The 26,371-nt window shown below is 40.5% G+C and overlaps 3 protein-coding genes and 1 non-coding gene across 6 annotated transcripts; 2 read left to right on the top strand and 2 right to left on the bottom strand.

The window, feature by feature from the left end:
• Positions 1-786: 786 nt before the first annotated feature.
• afdnb (afadin, adherens junction formation factor b) lies at positions 787-9,681 on the top strand. 2 transcript variants are annotated; one of them, XM_077731737.1, is made up of 23 exons: positions 787-973; positions 1,052-1,158; positions 1,243-1,349; positions 1,442-1,527; positions 1,609-1,674; positions 2,111-2,295; positions 3,309-3,454; positions 3,537-3,631; positions 3,756-4,027; positions 4,390-4,533; positions 4,754-4,952; positions 5,024-5,103; positions 5,748-5,834; positions 5,991-6,056; positions 6,135-6,208; positions 6,286-6,404; positions 6,472-6,591; positions 6,686-6,765; positions 6,836-6,994; positions 7,524-8,189; positions 8,854-8,926; positions 9,029-9,074; positions 9,249-9,681. In XM_077731737.1, exons 1-23 carry the CDS (start codon positions 802-804, stop codon positions 9,340-9,342), a joined length of 3,243 nt encoding a protein of 1,080 aa, XP_077587863.1. In that variant the 5' UTR covers positions 787-801; the 3' UTR covers positions 9,343-9,681. The 2 variants fall into 2 exon arrangements, with proteins under 2 accessions (XP_077587863.1, XP_077587862.1); XM_077731736.1 differs by having other exon boundaries at positions 6,469-6,591.
• Positions 9,682-9,969: 288 nt separating this feature from the next.
• Positions 9,970-11,292, bottom strand: dusp23b (dual specificity phosphatase 23b). 2 transcript variants are annotated; one of them, XM_077731738.1, is made up of 3 exons: positions 11,169-11,292; positions 10,386-10,657; positions 9,970-10,308 (listed from the first exon to the last, which is right to left on the bottom strand). In XM_077731738.1, the coding sequence occupies exons 2-3, from the start codon at positions 10,653-10,655 to the stop codon at positions 10,123-10,125; spliced, it is 456 nt and encodes a 151-aa protein (XP_077587864.1). In that variant the 5' UTR covers positions 10,656-10,657; positions 11,169-11,292; the 3' UTR covers positions 9,970-10,122. The 2 variants fall into 2 exon arrangements, with proteins under 2 accessions (XP_077587864.1, XP_077587865.1); XM_077731739.1 differs by lacking the exon at positions 11,169-11,292 and adding an exon at positions 10,993-11,157.
• Positions 11,293-11,319: 27 nt separating this feature from the next.
• trnal-cag (transfer RNA leucine (anticodon CAG)) lies at positions 11,320-11,402 on the top strand. Its single transcript has one exon. It is a non-coding gene; the product is annotated as a tRNA-Leu (tRNA).
• A 727-nt stretch (positions 11,403-12,129) lies between these two features.
• On the bottom strand, positions 12,130-23,461 carry LOC144206239 (guanine nucleotide-binding protein G(I)/G(S)/G(O) subunit gamma-2). The gene is made up of 5 exons (XM_077731079.1): positions 23,330-23,461; positions 22,245-22,326; positions 15,739-15,813; positions 13,909-14,004; positions 12,130-12,952 (listed from the first exon to the last, which is right to left on the bottom strand). The coding sequence occupies exons 4-5, from the start codon at positions 13,993-13,995 to the stop codon at positions 12,824-12,826; spliced, it is 216 nt and encodes a 71-aa protein (XP_077587205.1). The 5' UTR covers positions 13,996-14,004; positions 15,739-15,813; positions 22,245-22,326; positions 23,330-23,461; the 3' UTR covers positions 12,130-12,823.
• Positions 23,462-26,371: the final 2,910 nt, after the last annotated feature.

Genomic DNA, 26,371 nt, shown 5'->3' with positions numbered 1-26,371 from the left:
GGACAGTAGGGAATATTTCTGTCGACTTCAACAGTAGTCTTGAAGGAACATTCATTTGTGAAAAATGCCATCAGAAGAAGAACAGGAAAAGCTAGCCCACGTCATCAGACAGTGGAACAACAACAGACTGGACTTATTTGAAATAAGCCAACCGGACGCAGTGAGTAATAACATGAAATTATACTACCTAACTTTACATTTGACAGTTTAGACCTCATGTACCAAGGTCCCTAATGACTTGGAGCTTAATTTCATGTTAACTAAATCAATCATAAGATTTTGGGTGTGTTGCCACATCTTATTAAGATTGGTCTAATAGATGCTAAAGTGGTGTTTTCTTTTCTCTTTATGGAGCCCTAATATTTTTCATCATAGAAAATGTGGAAGATGACGTGATTTTCATTTATTTTTTGTTTGAATGCAAGTGGCTAACTTCATTTCATAAACAGACATGTTTAATTGCTATTTTGGTCTAATTGACCACCTTTTAACTCTTCATAAGAGTGAGACTTTTTGAACAATTTCAGATGCTACAGACTGTTTTGGGCAATGAATGTTTTTAATCCAAATCTTTTGGTTCTTTTGCTTACGACACATATCTTGTCAATACTTTCCACATACCTAAAGTTATCTAATCTAATCTAATTCAACTGGGACTAGTGGCTGTGAATACGGATCTTTCAGTACCATTGACGGCGCTAGATGTCCTCTATTTTGACTGGGAGGAACTGGCAGTGCAATCCGCTCCAAAAACGTGCTAATGACCCTCCCCGTTGTTAGAATCTGGTTTTTCAGGGTGTGATGCGCTTCTACTTAGAAGATTGCAGTGGAGGAAATATCGCCACCAAGTGTGTGCGGTTTTGCAGCAACGCTACGACCAGTGAGGTGGTTGAGGCTCTTGCTGAGAAATTCCGGCCCGATATGAAGATGCTGAGCACTTGCTATTCTCTTTTTGAGATTCATGGCAATAAAGGTAATACATTGAGTCACAGTTAAACTTTCAAGTTCCTGCAACTACAAATTCTGGTATATTTTCTGTACGTACTAAAAGAACGAAAACTAGACCAAGATGAGAGGCCTTTGGTAGTTCAGTTAAACTGGAACACGGACAACCGAGAAGGAAGGTTTGTGCTCAAGAAAAGCAAAGAAACACTGGAGGTATAGTATTATTCATATACTGTACCCTTTAAGAACACACTAAAAGTATATTTATCAATGTTAACATCCATGTGATCAATTAAGGAGAGCTGCCATGACCAGGAAAAGGTGGGCATAATTCAAACCTTCAAGAGGACTTTATCAAGAAAAGAAAAGAAGAACAAAAACAAAGCTTTTGACAAGCCTACAGGGTATGAAAATGGTTTAAAGAAGAAAAATAGTATCATCATACCAATCTTCTTCATGATAATACCTTTTTCTTCTTCTTTCAACTAATATCTAGGGCATGTGAAAACCCATCAAATAGCAAGCTTGAAGCAGAACAGTCCATGGGAAAGAAAACACAAGAAGAGGTACAGGTGGACACAAGTAGGTCATCTGTCTAAACAAAGATTGTGGCTCCAGGTTATTGTGTCTTTTTCTTCGTTAAATGATTATTTCACCACACAGACAGTCCCCGGCATGATTTGTTTGATCAGTTTGGTCTACCACTTGGAATTCAGCTCTGTGATCACTGTGAGTATAGCCAGGATTTTCAGTACAATGGGTACTCGGACGATTCGCCGAAAGACGTTTCGCCGACGGACAGTTCGCCAAATGGACAGTTTGCCGAACATACAGTTCACCGAACGGACAGTTTGCCGAACGGACGTTTCGCCGAAAGAATTAGTGTTTAATTTATTATTTTATGAAACAAATAAAAGTGGGGATGTTTCTCATTGTGTTGCTCTTAGTGCCGAGGTTGAAAAACATATACACACACGATTCGGGGGCGGGGCGAGAGCGTGCGAATCCCGTTTCGGCGAAACAAACATTTGGTGAACTGTCCGCCAGCGAAACGTCCGTCGCCGAAACGGCTTTCGGCAAATCATCCCGTCACGGTACAATGTGTCTTAGTGGTATAGTTGGCATGGTTCTCCACATCTTCTAATTCCCCCATGTGATGTTTCAGCTGAAGAAGCCTTCCTGACAGCGGTCGTAAATTACGCCAACAGCTCCACGATTCACTTCAAGCTCTCGCCAGCTTACGCACTCTATGCCGCAGGCCGCTTTACGCTGCAATGTCCGGACGCCGTGATCGGCGGCACGTCTTCCATTGCGGACAAAATGGTGTTTGCGATGGGCAAAATTATTCAAGCAAGTCCAAGATTATACTCTTCACACCTTTTGAGTGCTCCCAGTGTTAGAGGCACACAGGGTGGCTTGGAACGTAGTTTTAGAGATAGCATTTTAAAGACTTAAAACGTGATTTAAAAAAAAATGGGAAAAAAACATGTTTGGTGACTGTTGCTCAATTCCAAGACTAGATCTTGGCTTGCCCAAAAACAAAAATCACTGAGACAATGTAAATAAATAGACTTTTGAAAGTCAAGACCCAAATCATGACCAGCAATCGGCCCTAAAAATACTGTGAGTACATCGAGATTAAAAAAAGTTTTAAGCAGTCAAGATCACAAACAAGACCAGCAGTAGACTAGGCTTAAACCAGATATAAGTGAACTGAAGTATAGATCAAGACTTTGAGAATGTAAGCTCATAACCAACTTGGATTTAAAATGCTCAAAAACCAAAAATCACTGTAACTCAGTCTAGGTCAGGGGTCTCAGACCAAATCCGAAAAGGGGGTCCTAGTCTTTTTTTCAACCGATCCTGTATCGACAGTTTAACCAATTAGGGGTATCTTCTTAAACAAGTAGCACCTGACTGCAATTAACTGATTACACTTGCAAAAGGTGTCAGCTTTTTCGGTTTGAATGAAAACCTGCAGCCTCTGCATCCTTTTGAGGACCAGTTTGAGACCGCTGGTCTACATCAAAACCAGTGAAAACCATAAACAAGACCAGATCAAGAGTTGTCCGAAATCAGTAGACATCGAGAAAAATTTCAATACTGTCTCAAAGTTCATAGACAAGTCCAAGACCTAGAAAATGTCATTGATCTGGCCACAATTGTGACATGACGTTGGTTTTGGGAATGGTTTAAGTCAGGTATACACGACCTATTACCGATAAACTGTAATTTGACTTGACCAATAACAAAAAGTGTTATTTGAGCCTTCAGGTTTAAAACTTGGACTTGTGACGTGATCCCATCTCTGGACAGATAGGTTAAGAATAGTACAAATACAACAGGTTTTATTTGTTTCACAGAGGCAACAGGATGTCCCTGGAGCTCTGGCCTTCTGGATGGCCAACACTTCGGAGCTTCTAAACTTCTTCAAACACGACAAGGACCTCAGCAGACTTACACAGCAGAGTCAGCTGGACCTGTCTTGCCTGGTGCATAAGGCTTACAGGTCAGCACTCTTGTCTCTCCGGAAAGATTTCAATACAAGCCATCAATTCAACTGTTAATTCCATGTGTTTTTTTCACCCTAGTCTCCTGATTCAGTGTGTACAGATTGAGCTATGCAAAAATTTGCCAACATTTCTGATCGATCCTGAGCAACATGGTTCTCTTCCAACTGGCATCGGTAAGAGGGTTGTTTTGTTTCGAAGTTGCACAATTTCTAGATCTCTTCATAAAATACTGAAAAACAACTGTACTGAGCTTTTTAGGTTCATAACGGTTTGTTTTCTGTCTTTCACTGGTTCCAGAGAGGGTTTTGAATACCTTGATGAACACCATGTCACTCTTACGACACTACCAGGTCAACCCTGCCCTTGCCATTCAGCTTTTCTCCCAGATATTTCACTTCATCAGCACCTGGCTCTTCAACCACCTCATGAGCCCGGACACTAGTACGCCAGGCTTGCGTTCCCATTACTGGGGGGCAGCTCTACGCCAAAGATTGACCGGCATTGAAGCTTGGGCAGAGAGACAGGGGCTGGAGCTGGCTGCTGACTGCCACCTAGGACATTTCATCCAGGTCAGCCTTTGCTCCAACGCAAATAGGATGTAAACTGATTGATCTGAAATACAACTTTAGGAGCAGAAAGAGTGAGATCAATTTAATAGGAAAAAGGTTTATTACCAAACTGCAAAGTGGAGAGTGAGAGTTCTAACAGTGGAGTCCTGTTCAGCACAATGTTCTTGCTGTGGAAAATTGAGTAAAAAAGCTTATTTAAAATAGAGTCACTGACGGAATATTACAATAACTTTTAGAGCTGTCAATGGCAGTTAATAGGTTCATTAGTCATGAGATCAATAATGCTGGATATGGTGAAAACTAGATTTAGATTTTATATATTTTATTCATTATAATTTAAGTAAATATATATTTTTTTACAGGCAACAACACTCCTGACCATGAACAAGTACACGATAAATGATGCAATTGAGATCCAGAACACTTGTTTCAAGTTGAATTCACTGCAGCTTCGTGCTTTGTTGTGTGGATACTTTTACGCCCCCAATGAGCCTGAAATCCCAACGGTTTGTATTATAAATAATAAGTTAGCCTATATACAGTGTTCCCTCGCTTATCGCGGTTAATGGGGACCGGGACCACCGATGTAATATTTGTAATTTTATTTTTTTCCCCAAAAAATCTGCGAAGCTCTGCGTCCGCGTTAACTGAAGCGCGAAGTAGCGGGGGAACACTGTATTATATCTTGTTGATGTAACGTGTCAAATGCTCCTTGCATCTCTACAGGATTTGATTGAAACCGTGGTCACGGCTGCGCAGTCTTCTGTGGATAAAGCCATTTGTCAGGAAGGCCGAAACATCAACCTAGAGGAGAACCTAGACCTTCATCTCCCTTTCCTGCTACCAGATGGGGGATACTCCTGCGACAATGTGAGAGGAATCCCTTCTGGCTTTCGTGAGTTTCTGGAGCCAATTCGTCAAAGAGGTAAGGGACTACTCACATTATTAAATTGTACTAAATAGAAGCATGAATTGTCTGTGATGCTTCTTTCACAGGTCTCTGCAATTTAACCTCCCGGCCAAACCAAAACAGCGATTGGACCATATTTTTCACTGAACCAGGAACTCCAAACTCGGTATGCATGTAGTATTTATGTAGCATCCGCCACTCATCCTCTATTTGGTAACATTTGAGGGGAATTCAGTTAAAGTGTGGGCGTTCGTAGTTCATTAAAACTTTTTTCCCTCTAGTGGAAATTCACTCACAACTCAAATTTTAATTCATTGACACAAATAAATCATTCATTTTCTATACTGCTTATTTTCACAAGTCGCGGGGGGTGCTGGAGCCTATCCCAACCAACTAAGGACACTAGGCAGGGGACACCCTGAATCCCTGGCCAGCCAATCGCAGGGCACAAGATCACAGACAACCAATCACGCTCACACTCATACCTAGGGTACTCGGAAGATTCGCCGAAAGACTTTTCGCCGACAGTCACGATACCTAGGGGCAATTTAGAGTGCTTAACCAGCCTACCCTGCATGTTTTTGGAATGTGGGAGAAAACCTGGAGAAAACCCACGCTGGCCATGCAAACTCTACAAAGTGAGGACCGGCCTGGGACCAAATCTTTGATCTGAGAACTGTGAGGCCAATGGCCTGACCAAATAATGCCTCTTTTAGACATAACGTAGGGAAATATAACCTAACATTGTTAGTTTAAGTTTGTTCATCTTGGTGGTCTATCAGTTAATTCAAACTTGTTTCTCATCAATAGGACAAAAAAGGAAAGCCAGAAACGGTCACGGTTACTGTGAAGAAACCTTTTAACAGTGGAATAGGGGTTAGCATTGTGGCTGCAAAGGTAACTGTGGCAACGCTGACCAAACACTATTCTCGCCGCTATCTCGATGAACAGCTGTTTTGATTAGCATTAGTGACGTTAGACATACAATTCATCCCAAAACTTTCTCTGTAAAAAAAACTCAGCTAATCATCAACCACTTCCTGTATGCCTCAGGGAGCAAGCCAAGACAATCTTGGGATTTACATCAAATCCATTGTCAAGGGAGGACCAGCTGAGAAGGTTTATGTTAACAAAGCTGAAAATCTCCATCTGTGAGGGCATGGAGGGCCTATTGTAAAATGCTTCCACTTTTTCCAGAATGGTCTACTGACTGCAGGGGACCAGCTGCTCAGTGTGGACGGTCAGAGTTTGCTGGGTCTTAGTCAGGAAAGGTAGATTTTCTTGGTCACCCTGGAATCTGAGAATTTCAAGGGTCTTTTTCCACATTTTGGAATTTTGTCTGGTTCAGGGCCGCAGCGATCATGATGCAAACCGGTTCGATTGTGACCTTGCAAGTGGCTAAATTCGGAGCCAGCTACCACGGTCTTGATGCTCTGTTGGACGATCCTGCCAGCTCTGGGACTGCGGGTAATCACAATCTCCATAAACCATATTGTTGCAAAATTCTGATCCCAATTTTCTCTTCCTGAAGGAGGGGTTAACACTCGAGAGATTCTTCTATATGCCCTCGAGGATCAGAGCATCAGTGGGAAAAACAAAGTAGAAACAATGCAGAAGAAGAGACAGTTTTATCGCTCCAACCCTAACGTGGCCAGTGAGTGATATTCATTATGATGAATGTGAAACATTCTGTGGGTGTCACTTCATATTTTTAGTATTTAGCCTATTGTTCCTCCATATTCTGACAGATTTTGCACCAGAGGAATTAGAAGAGTCCACCAACCGAGACTTGCGAGTAAACAAGTCACTTTCCAACCTTGTGAAGGAGGTAAACTTGTTACCAACTCTACCTTGCTAATGATTCAATATGCATAATACAATTTGTTTGTTGTTCTTAGACGTTTCACCGAGAATACCTGACACTCCCAACCCCGAAATCTCAGGACAGCAACAGATCTACATCCAGTCAACAAAACAGCAGTCGGCCACAGCAAATATTTCAGGTGTCTTTAAGGCCTTTGACGGGACAGAATTATGTCAACCAAAGGACGTTCATGGTAAATTATCATTTCACTCCTATTAATGATCTGAAATGAATGCCGGGACATTCCGTGCACCTCATTTCATTTTTGGGGAAAATAATGCAATGAAACTTCATAACATTTCCAATTGCAGCTTGTGAAAATAATTCCACCAAAACCAGAAAACTTATGTAAGAATAAACATTTACTTTAGATATGTTCATGTGAGTGTTTGCATTTTAAACTTGTGGCGAATGAAAAGTTCTCCATTTGTGACTTTTTCCGCATTTTATGTGGCTGGTTTAGGTGAAATGGTTAAAAAATATGCAGTTTTCACCAAAGTTGTAATTATTTTTTTAAATCAATTGGGATTCCTCTGGTCTAGACTTTCTTAATTTCATATTTAGTTCCATAGATGATCATATTTGTAGACAAAAGTGCATCTTAATTTCCTAAGGAAGCAGTTTACAGTTGAGGGGAGAAACAGTATGACACTATTTTATATGAAGAAGTGGCAATATGCTTTGTTCATGAAAAAAGACAATTATTATTATTTTTTTTTTAGCGTCAAGCTCTATCCCAGGAGAACTTGTCCATGGACACAGTAGGCCTTTTACTGGACAAAAGTCAGACAATCACAACCAAGCAAAACCATCACTCGCACCTTCCCATTCGCTCAAGCTTCTCCACCCAAAACATCCTCCTCCGTGATCCAGTCAAAGAACGAGAAACCCGTGCTGGAGTGTGGCGGACACCCTTTTCACAACAGCTCACGCCAATGCCTTCCATCCAACCCATACGCATTGACGTCCCCATTACCAGGCCGGCGGTTTCTCATACCAATCCTCCTCTTACTACATTCCAACACGGTTCTTATTTGGTGGCACCAAGGTCAAGTCAAGCTCTCCAAATAAACGGACACTCCCATCCAAAATGTCCTATCCGTGCCGGACCCTCACGGCTAGCACCGCAAACTGTGGCAAAACCTCAAGTTAGCATCACCCCAACAAAGCATGTTTCTTTCCAAGAACCACTGAGCCAGGAGAAGCAGAACGCCACTAAGGCAGAGCCCGAAAACTTCAGGGAACGTGACGAAAAGATTAAAATGCATGAGGTCGAGAGGCGGTTTCAGCAGAAACTGCGAGAGGTTCAGCAACAGGCGGATGAGGGTGACGACGAACAAGACTTGGACATGATGGTTATAATACAAGAGTTAGAGAAACGAGCACAAGTAAGTCTATAGTTTGTGTAAACCTTAACTACTGTATTTTCTTGCATATAAGCCCCCCGTATAAGTCGCACCCCTAAAATCGCCTTAAAATGGCTGAATTTTACAATTTCTCATGTATAAGATGACCCCTGATTTACAATCTTCACCTCCATGTTTATGGTTTTAATAGGGAGTAGAAATGTATTACTTTGAAGGAGAAATTTTAAGAAAAATCATCGCACATGGTATTTCTGAGGTACTGTATGAATCAAAAGCACATTATTAGGGTCAATTGTATAAGGAAGTTGGTAAATCATCCAGTAATGGTTATTTACTGCAAAACAGAAAATAACCAACAAATAGTAAACGAGTTACAAATACGGCTTATATGCGAGAAAATACGGTAAATCACTGCAAAAATGAGACAAAACCCAGAGCAGCCTCAGAACGTATTCCTGATCACGGCAATGTGATAACTAATAGTCAGATTTTATTTCCAAATATGTGTTAAACTCTTTAATAAGAGGCCAGTTTTCCAGTTAACTGTTTTTAATTTGGAAACAGAAGACCATTCATTTCCTGCTTTGTGTTGACGAACTTAAAGAAAATATGGAAATAGCCTTGTATTTTAAGTTTTTACGAATTCATAAGAAAGTAAAATACATTGCCATTTTTTTTCTTGTAGAAATTGAGAAACCCACCATGGAATGCAAATGGAAATTTTAAAGAGCAGTCTAAAACTCTTTCCACTCCAAAAGGTAAAAACAGGGGTACTTTGTTTCCACATTATTGATTTGAAACACTTTGTGTTCTTGTTTTTCAGTCAGAATTTGACTTTATTGTTTATTTATTTGGTGTAGACTACATCTCAAGTGGACAGCATCAAAATGATGTGGCGTTTACAGAGTGAGTACACAAAGAAAAAAACATGAATTACTGTTTGCTTCCAGTCATGCCTTTTATATAAATACCGCAAAACAGAGAACCATGATACTTAAAATCCCATAGGATCTGTTCTTATGTCTTATGTTCCCCATAAAGAAAAGTAATGCATTTTCTAAAAACATTATTGATCCACAGGTGCCGCGACGACAAAATGCGGAAGATGTCGGCTCCAGAGAAGTTACCGTTCAAGGAGCGCCAACGCCTCTTTTCTCTGGCACCCAATGCATAAATTTAGGTTGAAATGTCCATATTAAACTGTGACATGTCAATAGAACATAGGGTTTAACTTAGAGTTTGGTTTCAGCCTACGCCGGGTTAGGTAGTAATAAATTAATTGGATCTTATTATACTTTGACGTGATTATCTTTTTGTCATTTCATCTCATCTTTCAATCTCCATGGTATACTCAAATCATAAAGAATTGCATTTTTGCACATGATTGTTGATTTCTTTTCCTGCAGTTCTAAAGATTTTTATTGCAAACTATTCTTTGCCAAAGCAGTATAATATGGAAGGAACTGTACAATTGGCGTTCATGTGAAGTTTTTAACATTGAATTTTGCCACCATTGAAGTTCAGTTGAAAAAAAGTAGCCAAATTGTAATTGCAAAAAAAATCAGTTAAATAAATCCAACCGTGAAAATTCAGTCCCACAAATGAAAATACTCGGTCACAAAATAAGTTATCATGAAAAATTCTGAGAGAAAATAATATTAGTCACAAACTGTTTTTTTAGTTGTGACACCAAGGTAATTGAGGAATGAGAAATTGATCCCCATCTAATTATAGGCAAACAAATTACAGTACGCTCATCACATAAAAATAGAATAGATTTTTCACGTCTGAATTTTTAGGAATGATTTTTTTTGCTACTGAATTAATGCCATTCAATTTTTTGACCAGTGATTTTTTTGCAAATGAATGATTGTGATTGGATTTCAAATTTGAGTGTTACACTCTGATGACACAGATGTTCTTTAAAAGGATGTGCTTTTCACATTCGCTCTTTCTATTTAATACGTTGATAAAACTGTACCACTGCCTTTTCTTGGTCATGAGTTTCAATGGAGCCAGAACGTAGTCGTCGGATCTCCTGAATGGCGTCGGTGCCAGGCATTTTCTTTGTCTTCACCAGGTAGCAGGCCAACATGGTGCCTGTTCGTCCGTGCCCGTGCATACAGTGAACAGCCACACCCTAGAAAGTTAACACCCTTGTCAAACCCACACGAAAGAAGGCTAAAGCAGAGCCGTCCATATTGCGTGGTCTAGTACCTCTCCCTTAGCGTTGGCCTCTTCCACTATTTTGAGGAATTGATCAATCTGCTCTTGTGTGGGTGGCGTGAAGTCGGTGATCTTGATATGATGCAAGCTTAGTTCAGGACACGTGTCATAATTGGGGGGCTTACGCTCGCATAGACACACTAGGTGTCGGATGCCGCTGTCCAGCAGGAACTGGTACTCCGCCGTCATCCGTGGGAGGGCCAGTCCGGCCACTTTGCCCTGGTCCACCCAAGAGAAGTTGCTGGGGGGAGTGGAGGCCATTTCTGAGGAAAACACTTGTTTTCATTTAAAATGCCTTTGTCTTGTAAACATAACAATAACTATTTCACTTTTTATTCTGCTAAGATTCTTTGATTAATTTTCAACACCGCTTTGGGCCAAAGCGGTGTTGAAAATTAATGAATGAAATACCGCCATCTTGTGGCTTTTTAGTGTCTAACAACTAGGTTCCTTTCTTGTAGAGGACCTTCTATTTGAAAAATAATTCATTCATTTGTTTACTCATTTTGTCATTCGGGACACATGGATACGCTCCAAACCACTTGTTAAAGGTTTGTTCTAAGGCTCCAAAATGAATTAAGATACCATTCTGCGTTACCTAGACACTATAGATAAATATTTTCGGACACATGGCACATGCCACATTTCAGCAAATCTGGGAATACTACTCTGGCTAGAAACAATTCTTAAGGTCGGCAGCTTGTGCAAATAAAGACAAGAAGCTAAATGCTAGCTAACAACGGGATCTCGCCCCGAATAAGGTATCGAACTCACCACTTTCGGAGTGAAGCCGGAAGTGGTGACATGCGCGTTTGTCAACCGGTTTGCTTTTGTTACGTAACAGCACGTTTGCAAAAACATTAATAAGCGGATATTCAAGGAGTATTTTTTTCTTATAGGCAAACTCCCACGTTTGCCGTCAACTGTCAGGATGGCCGAGCGGTCTAAGGCGCTGCGTTCAGGTCGCAGTCTCCCCCGGAGGCGTGGGTTCGAATCCCACTTCTGACATAACTTTTTTTTTTTAATCATTTTTTTTTAATGACAGAAACCTGAGGGAGATTCTACAAATTGTACTATATGTCATAATATTATAGTAACCTACGATACAATTGCGCATACATTCAAGTACAGGACAAAAAAACAACAACCTTATATTGAACCATTCATAAGGTTTAATTTTAATATTAATATTTTTTTCTACAATAGACATCACATTTTTAAAAGATATTTTGAAAAAGCTATTTAGTTTTAATGTATTCTTAGTCTAAAATAAAGCATATTTATTTTGTATTTTTCATTCATTAATATACATTCTTTCTTTAAAAAACTAAGATTTAGTATTTTTTAAATTTTACTAGGAATTTTTAAAATTGAGTCTTTCGTATGTATGTTTGTTTAATATGCTGTACTTTAATTTACTGACATTTAATTTTTTTTCATTAGACATTCATTAAAAATTGTCAGTTTGAATAGGATTTTTATTATTTTTTCTATTTCATACTATAAGATACTGTAATACATGCTACACTTTGCGAATATTACTCTTTTATTATGTCTCAATTGGACTAATTGAACATTTTTTGATCATTTTCCAGATTAAATATTCATTCTTGCTAAGTTGCTTCCATGTTTTTTGTTTTCTGTACTATAACTTCAAATAAGATGTGTACTTTTTGTATTTGTATTATTAGTTTGGTGACTGTTTTTGTTTAAAAAAAGGAAGAGACACTCACTCTACACCACATAACATTTTTTAATCGCGTATCATTTTGTTTTTATACGAAGAGTAGAAAGAAAGTTTGCTTTGGGAAAAGGAGACAGATCAATCACATCTTCATCGAACAAAATCCTTAAGAATTGTTTTCCCCCATGAAGTTACTCACCACTGAATGTCGAGAAGAAATTCACATCGAGTTTTTTCAAAAACATTCCATTGAAAGGCTGTTGCTAACTTTACAGGTAAGTAGGGAAATACTGGAAAATAAACAACATAGAGTAATAGAAAGATATATCCAGGTAGGGGGAACCACTTAAATCATGGTTTGGGCTGTCAACGGAGGAAGCGAAGATTAGTTTGCAGTCCTACTGTGTGCCACTTGAGCACACTCACACTTCTAAACAATAACCACGAAAATGTAACTAGTTCTGTACATGTCACAGCCTGAAGAGTCGTCCATCATCATCATCACCTTTCCCATCATCATCACCACCATCATCATCATCAATATTATCATCATCATCAAAACGACGACCTCAACATGCTTCACCCCGAAAAAAGCACACCTTCGACGTTTCCCATCCATCGATGATCTTCGAAGGTTTTGACATTTTTTTCTCCACAAATGTCTGCATTCTGAACTTTAAAAGCTTCACCTTTGTTCATGTATTCCCAATCATTTTTATATATATATATATATTTTTTTTTTTTTTTACAAGATGGCACAGAAGAACTTCTTCTCCCTAAAGGGGTTCTCCGAAGCGGGAACCGGCGACATCAGTGGATCCTCTTTGGCGTGCGCTTCGCAGTAGGACATCAGGTCTGCTGCTGCTTTCGACACCTAAATATTGCACAAGAACGTTATGAGATTGATGGATGGGGTTATCGGACAGGCAATTTAGACAGTTGTTTGGTCAAATAAAGTTCCCCTTAGGGCTGCACAGAAATGACAAGAATTGGGTATTTCAAATAGCACCGCCGTTGCAAACCACGCAAATAACTATTCACGCTCACACTCATACCAAGAGGCAATTTTAGAGTGTCCAATCAGCCTACCATGCATGTCTTTGGAATGTGGGAGGAAACCAGAGTACCCATAGAAAACCCACACAGGCCCAGGGAGAACATGCAAACTCCACACAGGTGGATCGAACTGGATTTGAGCCCAGGTCGCCCAATGTGTGGCCGACGCGCTAACCACTCATCCGCCGGACTGCCCAATAATGGTTAGTAATAATATACCGTATTTTCACGACTATAAGGTGCACTTAAAAGTCTTAAATTTTCTCCAAAATAGACAGTGCGCCTTATATATGGGAAAAACAGAAAGCCAAAAACGAAAAACCACCACTGTCGGATATTAAAAAAAAACAAAAACACCTGAACTGAAACAATGCTGTTAAATATGCAGATGCCATCTTAGTTTACAAAATCTTTCATCATAAAGCTCCTCCCCCACTGCAAGATTTTATACAAAAAAATCCAAAACATTAACAATGGCTGGCTCTACAGGTGACTGTGTAGTGAGAGAGTGCTTTATACCAAGGCACACTTAAAAGTATTTTTCCAAAACAGACAGTGCGCCTTATAATACAGTGCGCCTTATATATGGAAAAATGTCATTCATTGAGGGTGCGCCTTATATTGCGGTGCGCCTTATAGTCGTGAAAATACGGTACTTTGTATATTATTGAAACATTGCATCCACATATATGGACATCACATTTGGACTCATGTAGGCAGCATTTGTTGGTATATTAACAATGTATGTATGTAAATATTAATCTTGTGTCTCACCTTTATCCTGTCGATGTTGGCCTCCATCTTGAGCTGCTCCACCAGCTTCCTGGCTTGCGCAATGCTGGCCGTGTTATTGCTCGCCATGGGCACAATCTGCGGGGGGTCGGGGGGACAGAACTTGGTCACATAACAGGATCGTCACACATGGCGTGCCGCGCACCCACACACGCGCAATGATCACACACATGCGACCATTTTATTTATGGCCTCAGTTGCTAGGCAGCTGGCTGGCGGCGGGAGATTGGATGGGGGTGAGTTAGGTTTGTATGGGGTTCAACTCCCTCTCAAATAGATCATTGTAGAGAAAGTTTCCATGTTGTGAACTTGACACAAGTTGATGTACATTTTCATGACTTGCTATTCAGTCATCTTTGCAGGATTTATTTGTTGGTCGATTAATCACTGATTATGTTTATAATTTGTCGTCGATTTGGCACACATAAAGCAAATTTCATGTTTTACTGTTAGAGTGCTTCGACTTTAAATGGCCTCTATGTATGAGTGTGTGTCTATGGTTGTCCGTCTCTGCCTGCCCTACAATTGTCCCCTACATGGTGCCCAAAGTCAGCTGGGTTAGGCTCCAGCACCCCCGCGACTCTTGTGAGGATAAACAGTTCAGAAAATGAATGACTGAATAATTTTCTTTTTTCTTTGTGTATAAAAGACTGCTTAATTATTTAAAACATTTTTTTTTCATTTTGTTTAGTTTACATTTGAGGATTAAGAGTCCGGCGATGAAGTGTCCGAAAACAAAATGTCCAGTCACGCTACTGTCAATGGCACGAATCATGACCATTCACTGCCAAATGCTCCTGTTCAAAATGATTTGGACAAAGCACCCTGAATCCATTTGCTACCATCAATGGATACAAAAGTCCCATCCATTTATTCATTTTCAAGGGTGATGGAGTCTATCCCAGTTGACTTTGGGACACTTACAATCACACCTCCACCGGGCGGGAATCAATCCCACACCTTTTCATACCAAAGTCCAGCAAGTGAACCACTACATCAGTGGTGTCAAACATATGGCCAGCGGGCCGGATCCGGCCCGTCTGGTGGTTTGGTACGGCCCGTATAAATTGTATAAAAAAAAAAGAATTTTCTTTAAAATTTGTAGTTCTTGTATTATCCGCTAGTGTTTTAGTACGTGCAGACAACATGAATTGACATTTATTTATGTTCTTATGTTATTCTCTTGTTCATAATATATTGTTCATAATGTTAAAGGAAGATTCTTTTAAGAAACATTTTGATAATTTACTCATTTTTTGTACTAATTATTAGTATTAGTGACTAATACAAAGGAAAAAAGTGGGCTTATTGTTAGTTCTATGTAATTTTGCAATGAGTTTACTGGTCCGGCCGGCTTGATCTCAAATTAAGCTGTATTCGGCTCGCAGACCAAAAAGACTTTGACACCCCTGCACTACATCATTAGGTGGCAATATTTGGCAGTGAATACTAATTTTACCATGTTAAATATAAAGCAATAGTTGGACTTCCCGTTAATGTATTATTCCAAAAGGCACGCCCACTTTTGGGAAACTTAGTGAAAATGGTTTGGCGGTTTACTTCCAGAGCACAACTGATAAGTTACAGTCATTGTTTGTATCGAGGTCATTCTTTCAAAACAGGCCAGCGCTTTCAGGTTTCTGGGCTATCGGCACAAAACGAGGACTTTATTAGCCCTCAAAGTGAAGTTGTCTGAGACGATAAAAGCTCACGAGGGGACTCAATTAGGGCTGAATAGTAAATTGTGGCAATTTTGTTCCCTATGAGAAGCCAACATCTTTTCGGGAACAAAACTGTTCTATAATTGTTTACCTGGTCCACTCACGGCGCACTCTCCTCCTCAGTCACTGTCTACAGCTCAAGTCAGTGTTCAGAGCTCAGACCACTCTGTATTTAAGAGAAGAAAAAACATTTAAAAACAGATTGAAATGCATCTAGCTCCAACCAACCCATAAAACTCAATGATTCTTGAACCTTGAAGGGAATGTTTCTGGGGTCAGAGTTTATGAAAGCTCCTAAATTTGAACAAAATCTTTCTATGTGTGACCCACGCACTTTAGGTTGCACAACCCTGGTTTATGTGCCTCATCCTACATTCCCTGGGCCTTGGTGCATCATTGACTGCAGTCACGTGACCCTCGCTGTCTGCTGCTTCTGACAAATGGACCAATTACTCTGCATGAGTAGATCTGCAGAGGAAGGGAATTCCGCCTTGTCGTAACTCTGCCATTGATGCGGTGTGGCAGAAAAGCATCCGTTTGCAAAAAAAAAAAAAAAAATGCCTGCCGGAAGCACCAAACAGCAAAATTAACCTTCTCACCAATGAAGTCAAGCCTCCTTGCAGTACAATGGGAAGAAGGGGTGGAACATTGTGCATCTTTTTGGAGAGCTAGCCCACACACAGGAAACATACAAATTGTTGGCCAGAGTGCACACGAGCGCCAACCCGTAACTTCAAGAAATATGAATGCAGTTTTAACAATAAAGAGATTGTTGATCTACCAAATGAGCTGAAACAGTGTGAGGTTCTTTTTGTAGTTGTAAAGTCAAACCAGTGTTGACATCTCGTTTTAGTGAAAATAGATTTTATTTGTTACTCTGCGATCAGGTGAAAACCATATTTAGAGAAAAGCTGGGTCATATTGGTCAATGGCAGCCAATGAGTTATGAGAAGAAAGTAATAACTAATGCTTTCTGTTTAGAAATTTGAAGAAAATGTATAGAAATTACATTTATAGACTATAGACTTAGAGAGAAAGATACATGAACGATGTCTAGTCAGAATTACCACAATTACTTTTGAATCGGAAATTTATTATGGGTTCAACATTCATCTTTTAAAGATTCATTTATCCTCGTAAATGTTACAGGGGGGCTCTGGAGCCAAATTCCAGCAAACACCGTGCGCCAGGCGGGAGACACCCTAAATTGGTGGGCAGCCAATCGCAGGGCACCCAGGGACGAACAACTTCTCACGCTCACACTCATACCTAGGGGCAATTTAGAGTGTTCAACCACCCTTCCCTGCATGTCTTTGGGATGTAGGAGGAAACCAGAGTACCTGGAGAAAATCCACCCAAGCCCAAGGAGAAGCCTCGTGGTGTAGAGGTTCACTCAACAGTCATTTGAATGAGAATGAGAAGTGAGAAGTACCGACATGAGAGATAATGTAAAATCAGATTTGTGCATATTCTAGTGACAATTAAATTGTATTGTGACTAGAACATTTATGGGTAGTAGACATGCACCTGTTTATGGCAGGTGTGATACATAAGAAGCAACTATGATGTTGCTCACACTGTTCCTGTTCCAATAGCACCCTCAACTCATCTCATCTCATCTCATTTACTGAACTGCTTTATCCTCATTAAGGTCGGAGGGGGGGGGGGGGGGGCGGAGCCTATCTAAGCTGACTCCGAAGGTGAGGTCAATAGCAAACACCTTTAAAGGACTAAAACTTTGACAAAGCATCTTTCACAAAATGTGTTGTCTGTCCTTTTAAATAATGAGAACCAGAACAATTAGTTTGATGCGCAAAATTTAGCATTTCTGCCTCAACAATCAACCAAGTAATGATTGGCAGAGGGGAAGGGCAGACAACAGCTGGTAGAAAAGGAAACTTATTGGAAAAAATTCTAAATAAAACACAATTTAAGTAAATGACAAAAATAAATGCCAAAGCAAAACACAGAAGAGAAAATGATCAAAAATTTAGTTTTTTTTTTTTTTTGTCAAAAAAGCTTAGATGATCCTTCTAGTTAATCTTTAACATTAGAAGTAGATGAAAATGATCTTGCATCACTTTTTGAAAGTACCGTATTTTCACAACTATAAGGCGCACCGCATTATAAGGCGCACCCTCAATGAATGACATCTTTTCCATATGTAAGGCGCACTGTATTATAAGGCACACTGTATTATAAGGCGCATTGTCTATTTTGGAGTAAATTTAAGACTTTTAAATGCGCCTTACAGTCGTGAAAATACGGTAATTGCTATTGACTTCCAGGGATGAAGCACTCACTACACAGTCACCTCCAGAGCCAGCCATTGTTGATGTTTTGGATTTTTTTTGGGTATAAAATCTTACAGTGGGGGGAGGAGCTATGTGACGGAAGATTTTGTAAACTAAGATGGCATCTGCATATAAACAGTATTGTTTCAGTTCAGGCGTTTGTGTTTTTTTTAATATCCGACAGTGGTGGTTTTTCGTTTTTGGTTTTCTGTTTTTTCCATATATAAGGCGCACTGGATTATAAGGCGTACTGTCTATTTTGGAGAAAATTTAAGACTTTTAAGTGCGCCTTATAGTCGTGAAAATACAGTATTTAATTTATGTTTTATCATAATTTGGCATCACGAGTATGACGTTACTGGAGTTGATATAGGTGTTGCGTCCTTGCTCAGGGCCAGAGGTTTGTACTGGATTACATGTCATAAGTCACTCGGCCAGTGTTGCGTTACAAAGCAACGCAAGACGATATCATCTTATCATCACTTTTGTCATCCTGTCACACTTCACTTCCTAGCTTCGACCTTCACTGTAGGTCTTTGTGTTGTTCAGTCCATGTTGTCTTTAATACTAGTGCCATTTTGCCCTATATATTGTTTTGTTCAAGTCGTTTTGGCTTCCATTGACAGTGATAAATAGGGAATGGCAGTGGATTTCCAGTGCCAACCCTTCCAATCTGATTAGATGGGACATATGTTTGCTATTCTTGCGAGCAAAAAACAGATGTCAACTTCATCTTTGTCACAGTATGGTGTCTGTCAGAATTGAACTAATCCTCTTCAAAGGAAGTGACAATTATTTTCATAGATCATGAATCATTTCAAAAGATTCTTGACCAATAAATGGTCCATTGATTGAGGTAAACAGATTAAAAAATAAGCTATTTTTATATTAACCATTTAGTGTTCAATTATTTATTCATATTCTGTACCGCACATCCGTAAGGCTTGCGGGGGTTCTGGAGCCTGACTTCAGGGGAAATGCTGACTACACTCTAGACTGGTTGTCAGTCACCCATAGGGCACAGAGAGAGATAGACGACCATTCACACAAACAACCATACCGCCACTAGTACGAATCAAGCCCGCACTTGCCCGTACCAAAGTCAGGCAAGTAAACCACCATCAGGCGGCTCCAACCATACAGTAATTCTGTAATATTATCATTGGAAAGACTGTTAGCAATTGAACGGTCTATCTATTTTTTTCTGAACCGCTTTATCATCATCAGGGTCGCGGTGGGTGCTGGAGCCTATCCCAGCTGACTCTGGGCCAGAGGCGGGGGACACCCTGAATCGGTGGCCAGCCAATTGCAGGGCACAAGGAGACAAACAACAGTTCAAACCCATACCTTGGGGCAATTTAGAGTGTCTAATCAGCCTACCATGCATGTTTTTTTATGTGGGAGGAAACAGGAGTACCCGGAAGAAACCCACGGAAGCCTGGGAGAACACACAGGTGGAACGACCTGGATTTCAACTCAGGACACCAAAGCAGTGAGGCCGACGCGGTAACCACTCAACCACTGGGCCGTGTATGTATACATATTATTTTTAAAAATGGAAAGAAACATGGTGACTCTGCAGCCAAGTGGTTGGCGCGTGGTATTCTGATGTCTATAGTCCCGATCTTTCATTGAACACCAAAGAAACTGAACTTCATTTTTTTTAAAAATCAGAAAACAAAGTAAATGCTCATGATTTACATTCACGGGCCACAAAAAAATGATGTAGGAGTCCCGAGCTCGCCCGCTAGCCTTGAGTTTGATAGCTGGCACAGGTGCTTTAGGGCTTTCTCCCGCTGCCTCGCAGTCGGCCCACCACTACCCGTCATCATTCCATTAGTCCGGACATCTGCGACACCCCTAGCAAGTCCTTCCCATTCTGCCACGTATACAGTTTAGTGTGTGTGTGTGTTTATGAGTCTCGGACCGTAGTCGACGTCCCACCAGGATGAGCGGGGTGTTTGGTGGGGGAGGGATGTTGGCAGGAGGCAGTGGCCCAGGAAATGATGCATCTCCTGGGAGTTGAGGAGGCAGTAGGGGGGGAGGCTTTTGCTCCAGGGAGTGCAAATTTGCTCTCTTATGTTTAGCAGATCAAACGAGAGCATCCCGCTATATCTCCTCTGTCGGATTCAAAGAGCAGCGGGCAATCACGAACAGCCCTGCCAGCGTGAAATGTCGATAAGAAAAAATTAGGCTCATACACTGAAGGGTTAAAACCTTGAAGTCGCACATTACGTAATAGCACAGCGGGAAATGGGGTAGAAACAATGCATAAGAGCGGCAACTACCGAGTACTAGATGCAAGTTGACGGGTAGTACTTTCACATTTCCAAGGTAGGAATATTTCCACTGAAAAGATGTAATGGCAGTTCATGGGCTTAAGTAGGACTTGAAACTGTTTGGTTGAGATTGCATTGGAGATAAACATTAGTCTTCTCTGGAACCATTCAGCCGGCCAAGAATAACAGTGTCAGACTTCTGAGCTGTTAGCAATATGACAAACATCCGGCCTTGTTTGGATTGTGCTGAGAGTGCGGGGAGGGTTCTGCTAAGACTCAGGAGTTCAGAGAATGATCTTTCTGTAAAGTGTTGACAAACGGGTAGGTTTGAAACTGCAAAAAAAATACAACTCCGGTTTAGTGACAAATGATCAAGAAAATCAGTCGTTTGTTCAGGGATTTTTTTCTTTCTGTAGTAAATTCTTAAGGAGGGCGGCCTGGCAGCTGACTGGTCAGCATAGATTGGGCAAACTATTCCACAAAGGGCCGCAGTGGGTGCGGGTTTTCATTCCAACCAATAGAGAGGGCACTTTTTCACTAATCAGGTGTCCTACAAGTGCGATCAATGAATTGCAGTCAGGTGCTTCTTGTTTTCAACAGAAATCTCATTGGTCCTGGGTTCAAATCAGGGTGTGGCCTGCCCCTTAAAAATTAATATTGTCTCCTGTCCACACAAAACATGCAGACAGGGCACTCACTCAACATAAAAAATAAAAACTTTTTAAAAAAGGAAAAAAGGAGATTTCAAATTGCATTAAACAAGTAGTCCAGTAAGGCACAGTATGTAACAGTGTTGCCAGATTGGGCTGTCTACTTTCAAGGACTTGGGAGCATGCATTGTTTGGGTTGATAAAATCGGCCTTGATTTGAAATGAACTGTTTTAAGTCATTTCAACAGTAAAACTTTCATATCGGGTGGCCCAGGGGGTGAGTGTTTAGCGCCTTGGCCTCACAATGGTTCAAATCCAGGTTCGGGCATTTCCATTGAGGAGTTTGCATGTTTGCCTCTGGCTTGTGTGGGTTTTCTCCAGGTACTTCAGTTTCCTCCCACATTCCAAAGACATGCATGGAAGGCTGATTGGACACTCTAAATTGTCCCTAGGTTTGGGTGAGTGTGTATGGTTGTCCGACTCCTTGTGCCCTGCTGGCCACCCGCCTCTGGCCTAGAGTCAGTTGGGATAGGCTCCAGCACCCCCACGACCCTAATGATGATAAAGCGGTTTAGAAAAAAAAAATATAGAGACCGTTCAATTGCTAACAGTCCTTCCAATGATAATATTACAGAAATACTGTATAGGCTATGGGACAGGCAGGCTCCAGCACCCCCCACAATCCTAATGAGGATAAAGTGGCTCAGAAAATAAGATGAGACATTAACACCCAAACGGTCTAAAGCAAAAAATAAAAATAAACATTAAAGGGGTGTTTTTACAAAAAAATAAAAAATCCCTGTAAACACAACTGATTAATGTGAGGAATTCTACATGTGAAGATGCAAAAGTGAATGCAAATTTAAATTTGGGAATGTAGTATCCGCCAAGTGTGTTGGTGTCAGTACCACTAAATCTTGATCCCTGCTTACAACCCTTGCTGCAGTACTTTCTTTTCCATTCCATGTCATGAAATGTTCGTTTTTTTGCTTTAAATGGCTCCTTGTGTTGATCATAGTCAATTGTTGAGGTGGCTCCTAACCACTGTTAGGGAAAATACTTGGTTTCTTTAGTTATGTTAGGAACTTTTTTGTGATTATGACACATCATCTTTATCCTTTTACTGTGAAACTTATATTGGAGTATTACCACAACCATCTTTTCAGGAGTATTTAAAACGGATGCCACCAAAATTCTGAACAATGTATAAAGAAATGATATAGGAATGGTTGATTAGGAGTAGCACTTGATTCAAACTTACAAGCAAAATAAAACCTATAATGTGCTTCTCAATGAAAAGTACTGACGCTCAGTTACCGAAATACTCTTTTAGAGCTTGTTGTGGAGAAAAGGAACTCTGAGTTTGGATCTTACCTGGACAAGACCACTTGAAAGAGTCCCAAAGATTAAAAGAAACATCCACGATATGTATCTGTTGACTTTTTTAGATGTTGTCCTGGAAAGATAAAACACATATGAATTGACAAGGATAAAAACAAGATTTCACCTTAAAAAAAAAAAAAAAGAGTAGAGCAAAAACAGACTTTATTTTGTTTTACTTTTGTGTAAAGATCTTTGAAAGAGGGTTGAACTTGAATTTGAGTCACACCCAAATGAGTCTATCCCTAGAACCCCTGATCTATAGACCAATGTTTTTTTGTCTTGGTTTGTTGTTCCTTGAGCCAAATTGTGGCTTTAGTGACTCAGTTCAATAAAAAAAAACTCATTTGTTTACTGCTGTGTTTGAATTGTGATCCCGCCTGCTATGAGCTTGTCAAACAAGCTCATCAAAAGCAAAAATCAACATTTGTGAAGAGTAAAAAAAATGCATCTTGCAAACAAAAAAACAGCTCATAGCCTTCATCTCCACACCATCTTTCCAAGCTTATTAGCCCACAAGCCAGTTTCAACCCTTTCTCAGCCACTCCAGATGGATCATCGATCCTCTCAACAATTCCCTTGTCATCCCGGTCTTATTTGTCGCTCTGATATTTTCCAACACTTGTTAACCTGCCGTGTTTTGTCTTGCCGGCGCCTCAATGGCCTTGAGATAGTGAATTCCGAACAGGCCATGATTGACTACACAAAAGAGGACAACAGATTTATCTTAAGCACGACATGCTGCGTATAATTTTCTTGGGTATGCTTGATGAAAAAGAGCAGACCCTCCCCCCTCAAACCCTTTCTCCTCTGACCACGACATGACGCTCGAAGAAGGAAAACAGTCCAGAACGATGTAAGCTTTACCATCAGACCCACCCTCTTTTCATCATTGAAAATCTGGCAACCAGGCAAAGGGGAATTTTTCATTCCACGAGCATTGAGTGGGAAAGATTCCTGATTGTAAACCTACTGGCAGCATCACAATCAATCAAGTGAAAGCACATACTATGTTATTTAACAGTCTTATAAGAGATCATTCAAAAAATAAAATAAAACAATTTAAAAAAAAGACATACCTTTCTTATGCATAGAGCCAAAACACATCCAGTTGAGCTTACATCTATGATGTCCTGCTCTTCCCTGGCAAAGATCCCCCCCGCTTCCCTCGCTCTCCTCGCCTGCCGCTCCCACAGTCTCCACCCTCCAGCCAGGCTGCAAGAATATACCCCCCCCCCCTCCACCACCACCACCACCACTACACACCCGCCCCATCTTCCTCCCCTTTCGTTTCTCTCTCCGTCTGCCATTTTTTGACACGCTAAGACCATCCTCACACACTGAACTTAATGAGTGGTAACCTACGTTGAAAATTTTCTAACAAGATTTGTAGCTTGTCAACATCCAGTTTGGCACAATCCAGTCTCAAAACACAGAGTCGTCACAAATATATTCTACCTCCTCTCTTTTTGTGAAACATAAAGAGGATGCTGGATTTTGTTTGGGGTTACCCTGATTAAGAAGATGATACCATATGGATTAGTGGTGTTCCAATCACGTATTTTTTACGATTCGTCACCTGATTTACTGGATCTGTCAATAGCAGCTCCAATCTGATATGTCAGGAATGTATTAAAATTGGGGAGGGGGGTAGCCATCTAAATGTTAAAATATCTTGATTCCATACAAATTAATCATTTGTTTTAGTGTGTTTTTAAAGTATGGAAATGTTTACTGTTTGCATTCAGATGTGAGGAGTTTTGCAATCTTTTTTCATGATTTAGGCCTATAAGGTAATTTGACTTGAAGTTATCACTGCTATCTCACATTAGCTTTCTGTGACAAAACTTTCTCCAAACTGTGTTGTATATTTCCGCTTCTGCCATTTTCAACTGGATTTCCACGTTGTTGTGTCGTGAAATGAATATTTTGGTAATATTTTGGGCATATGGATTATTTATTTGGTTTATTCGTCCCACAACAATAAAAATCAACTTCCAAAACATATTTTCACCTGATTATGATCTTCTGATCAGGTAATCTAATCAGAAGTTGAATCTCTAAACGTTACTATTAGTATTGCAATGGCCTTTAATGGATATTTAACTATATATAGAACATTCTTTCAAATACATGTAAATCTACACAAAGAAAAAGTAAAATCAACACATGAAGATCCGGATCTTGGATCAAACCCTGGAACTCAGAACTGGGAGGCCAGTGCGTTAATCACCCGTCCATCGGAGCACCTTTATACAAATGGGCATTCATTCATTCATTCGTTTTCTGAACCACTTTATCCTCACTAGGGAGTGCAGGAGCCCATCCCAGCTGACTTCAGCTCTGGAGTCCTTGGTTCAAATCCAGGTCCACCTTTGTGGAGTTTCCATGTTGTGTGGTTTTTTTCCGTTTACTCTAGTTTCCTCCCATATCTTTCTCCCAAATCATGCTTGATAGGCTGCTTGGAAACTCTAAATTGGCCCTAAATTTAAGTGAATGTGTTGTCCTTGTCCTGATGCTCTGCGTTCACCAATTGATGATGTACCCTTCCTCTGGCTCGAAGTCAGCTGAGATAAAATCCAGCACCCCTCGCAACCCCAGTGAAGATAAAGCGTGTTCACTGACATTGATGATAATCATGAGAATGAACATCTATTCAACTACACAAGGGGTGGGTGTGGGTTTTTGCCCCAACCAATTCAACAGAAACTGTTTAACCAATGAGGTTTTTGCTGAAGCAATAAGCACCTGACTGCAATCCACTGATTGCACTTCTAAGATACCAGCTTGGTGGAAAGGTTACTGCCTCTTATAGGTTGGAACGAAAACCCACACCCACTGCGGCCTTTTCTGGAATAGTTTGCCCACCTCTGGACTAAACAATCCATTTGAAGTAAGTAGACTGACATTAATTGATCATATTTCAGTGGCATTTTATCTAAATCAATAAAAACAAAACAATTCAGACATTTATTTATATATCACTGGCTCATTCCTTAGACAATCCATGTATCAATCCAGATCCCTATATGATTGCACCCCTAATCAATAATATTATAGACTATAAGATGTATGCTAAGTTGGCCTCTCCCTCCCCTTGGTAGTGTGAACAGCTGTACTTGAATTCAGTCATGCTCTATCCAGCGCTGTCGCCAGGCAACACAGAGAGGGGAAATCCATTCTCTGATTCTCCCATAGTCGTCACCAATGACAACAACGTACCCAACCATGCTCCTTGCTTTTGTCTATTTGAATTTGCTTAAGCTGCTTTTGTGATGTTTACATATTCAAAACTACACCCCCCTCAAAAATGTAATTAGTTGATTTTTTATTGGACTACACATTGTATGTGTGTGTGTGTGGTAGTGTTAGGAGTCTGTGTGATTGTGTAGCTTGGCTAAATCCCATGAGGCATTGGGGCAGGGCAGCAGCTGCCTGCTTGGATGGATGAGAGGGGCATAGGGAGGGGTCCAGATGGCCACAAATCAGTTTAGTCACGTGTCTGCGTAAATAAACAGTGCCTGTACGCTTTCACCTTGACTTACGAATTTAATTTGTTCCTCGATCAAGCTTGAGGCGCAATTGTAGGTATACAAGTCAAGAAATTCATATTTACATGAATATTTTTATATTTCAAAGTCAGACTGATCAGGGTGAGTGTTAGGGTTTTAGTTCGTTCATTCATTTTCAGATACTACATCATTTTTAGAGGGGCGGCCCGCCGGATGAGTGGCGCGTCGGCCTCACAGTGGGGGACTTGGGTCCAAATCCAGTTTGGTTCACCTGTGTGGAGTTTGCATGTTCTCCCTGGGCCTGTGTGGGTTTTCTCCGGGCACTCCAGTTTCCTCTCACATTCCAAAGAAATGCATGGTAGGCTGATTGGACACTCGAAAATTGCCCCTTGGTATGAGTGTGAGTGTGAATGGTCATTTGTCTCCTTGTGCCCTGCGATTGGCTAGCCACCATATCAGGGTGTCCCCTGCCTCTGGCCTGAAATCAGCAGGCGTAGGCTCCAGTACCCCCTAGTGAGGATATACAGCGGTTCAGAAAAATGAAATAAGATGAGATCATTTTTAGAAAAAGAACCAGAAATATATTGCAATTAACATGAAGTGACATAT

This window comes from Stigmatopora nigra, chromosome 13, assembly GCF_051989575.1.
Source record: "Stigmatopora nigra isolate UIUO_SnigA chromosome 13, RoL_Snig_1.1, whole genome shotgun sequence".
Classification (NCBI taxonomy): domain Eukaryota; kingdom Metazoa; phylum Chordata; class Actinopteri; order Syngnathiformes; family Syngnathidae; genus Stigmatopora; species Stigmatopora nigra.
Note: the sequence above shows the minus strand (reverse complement) of the source record. Positions and strands in the feature narration are given on the sequence as shown.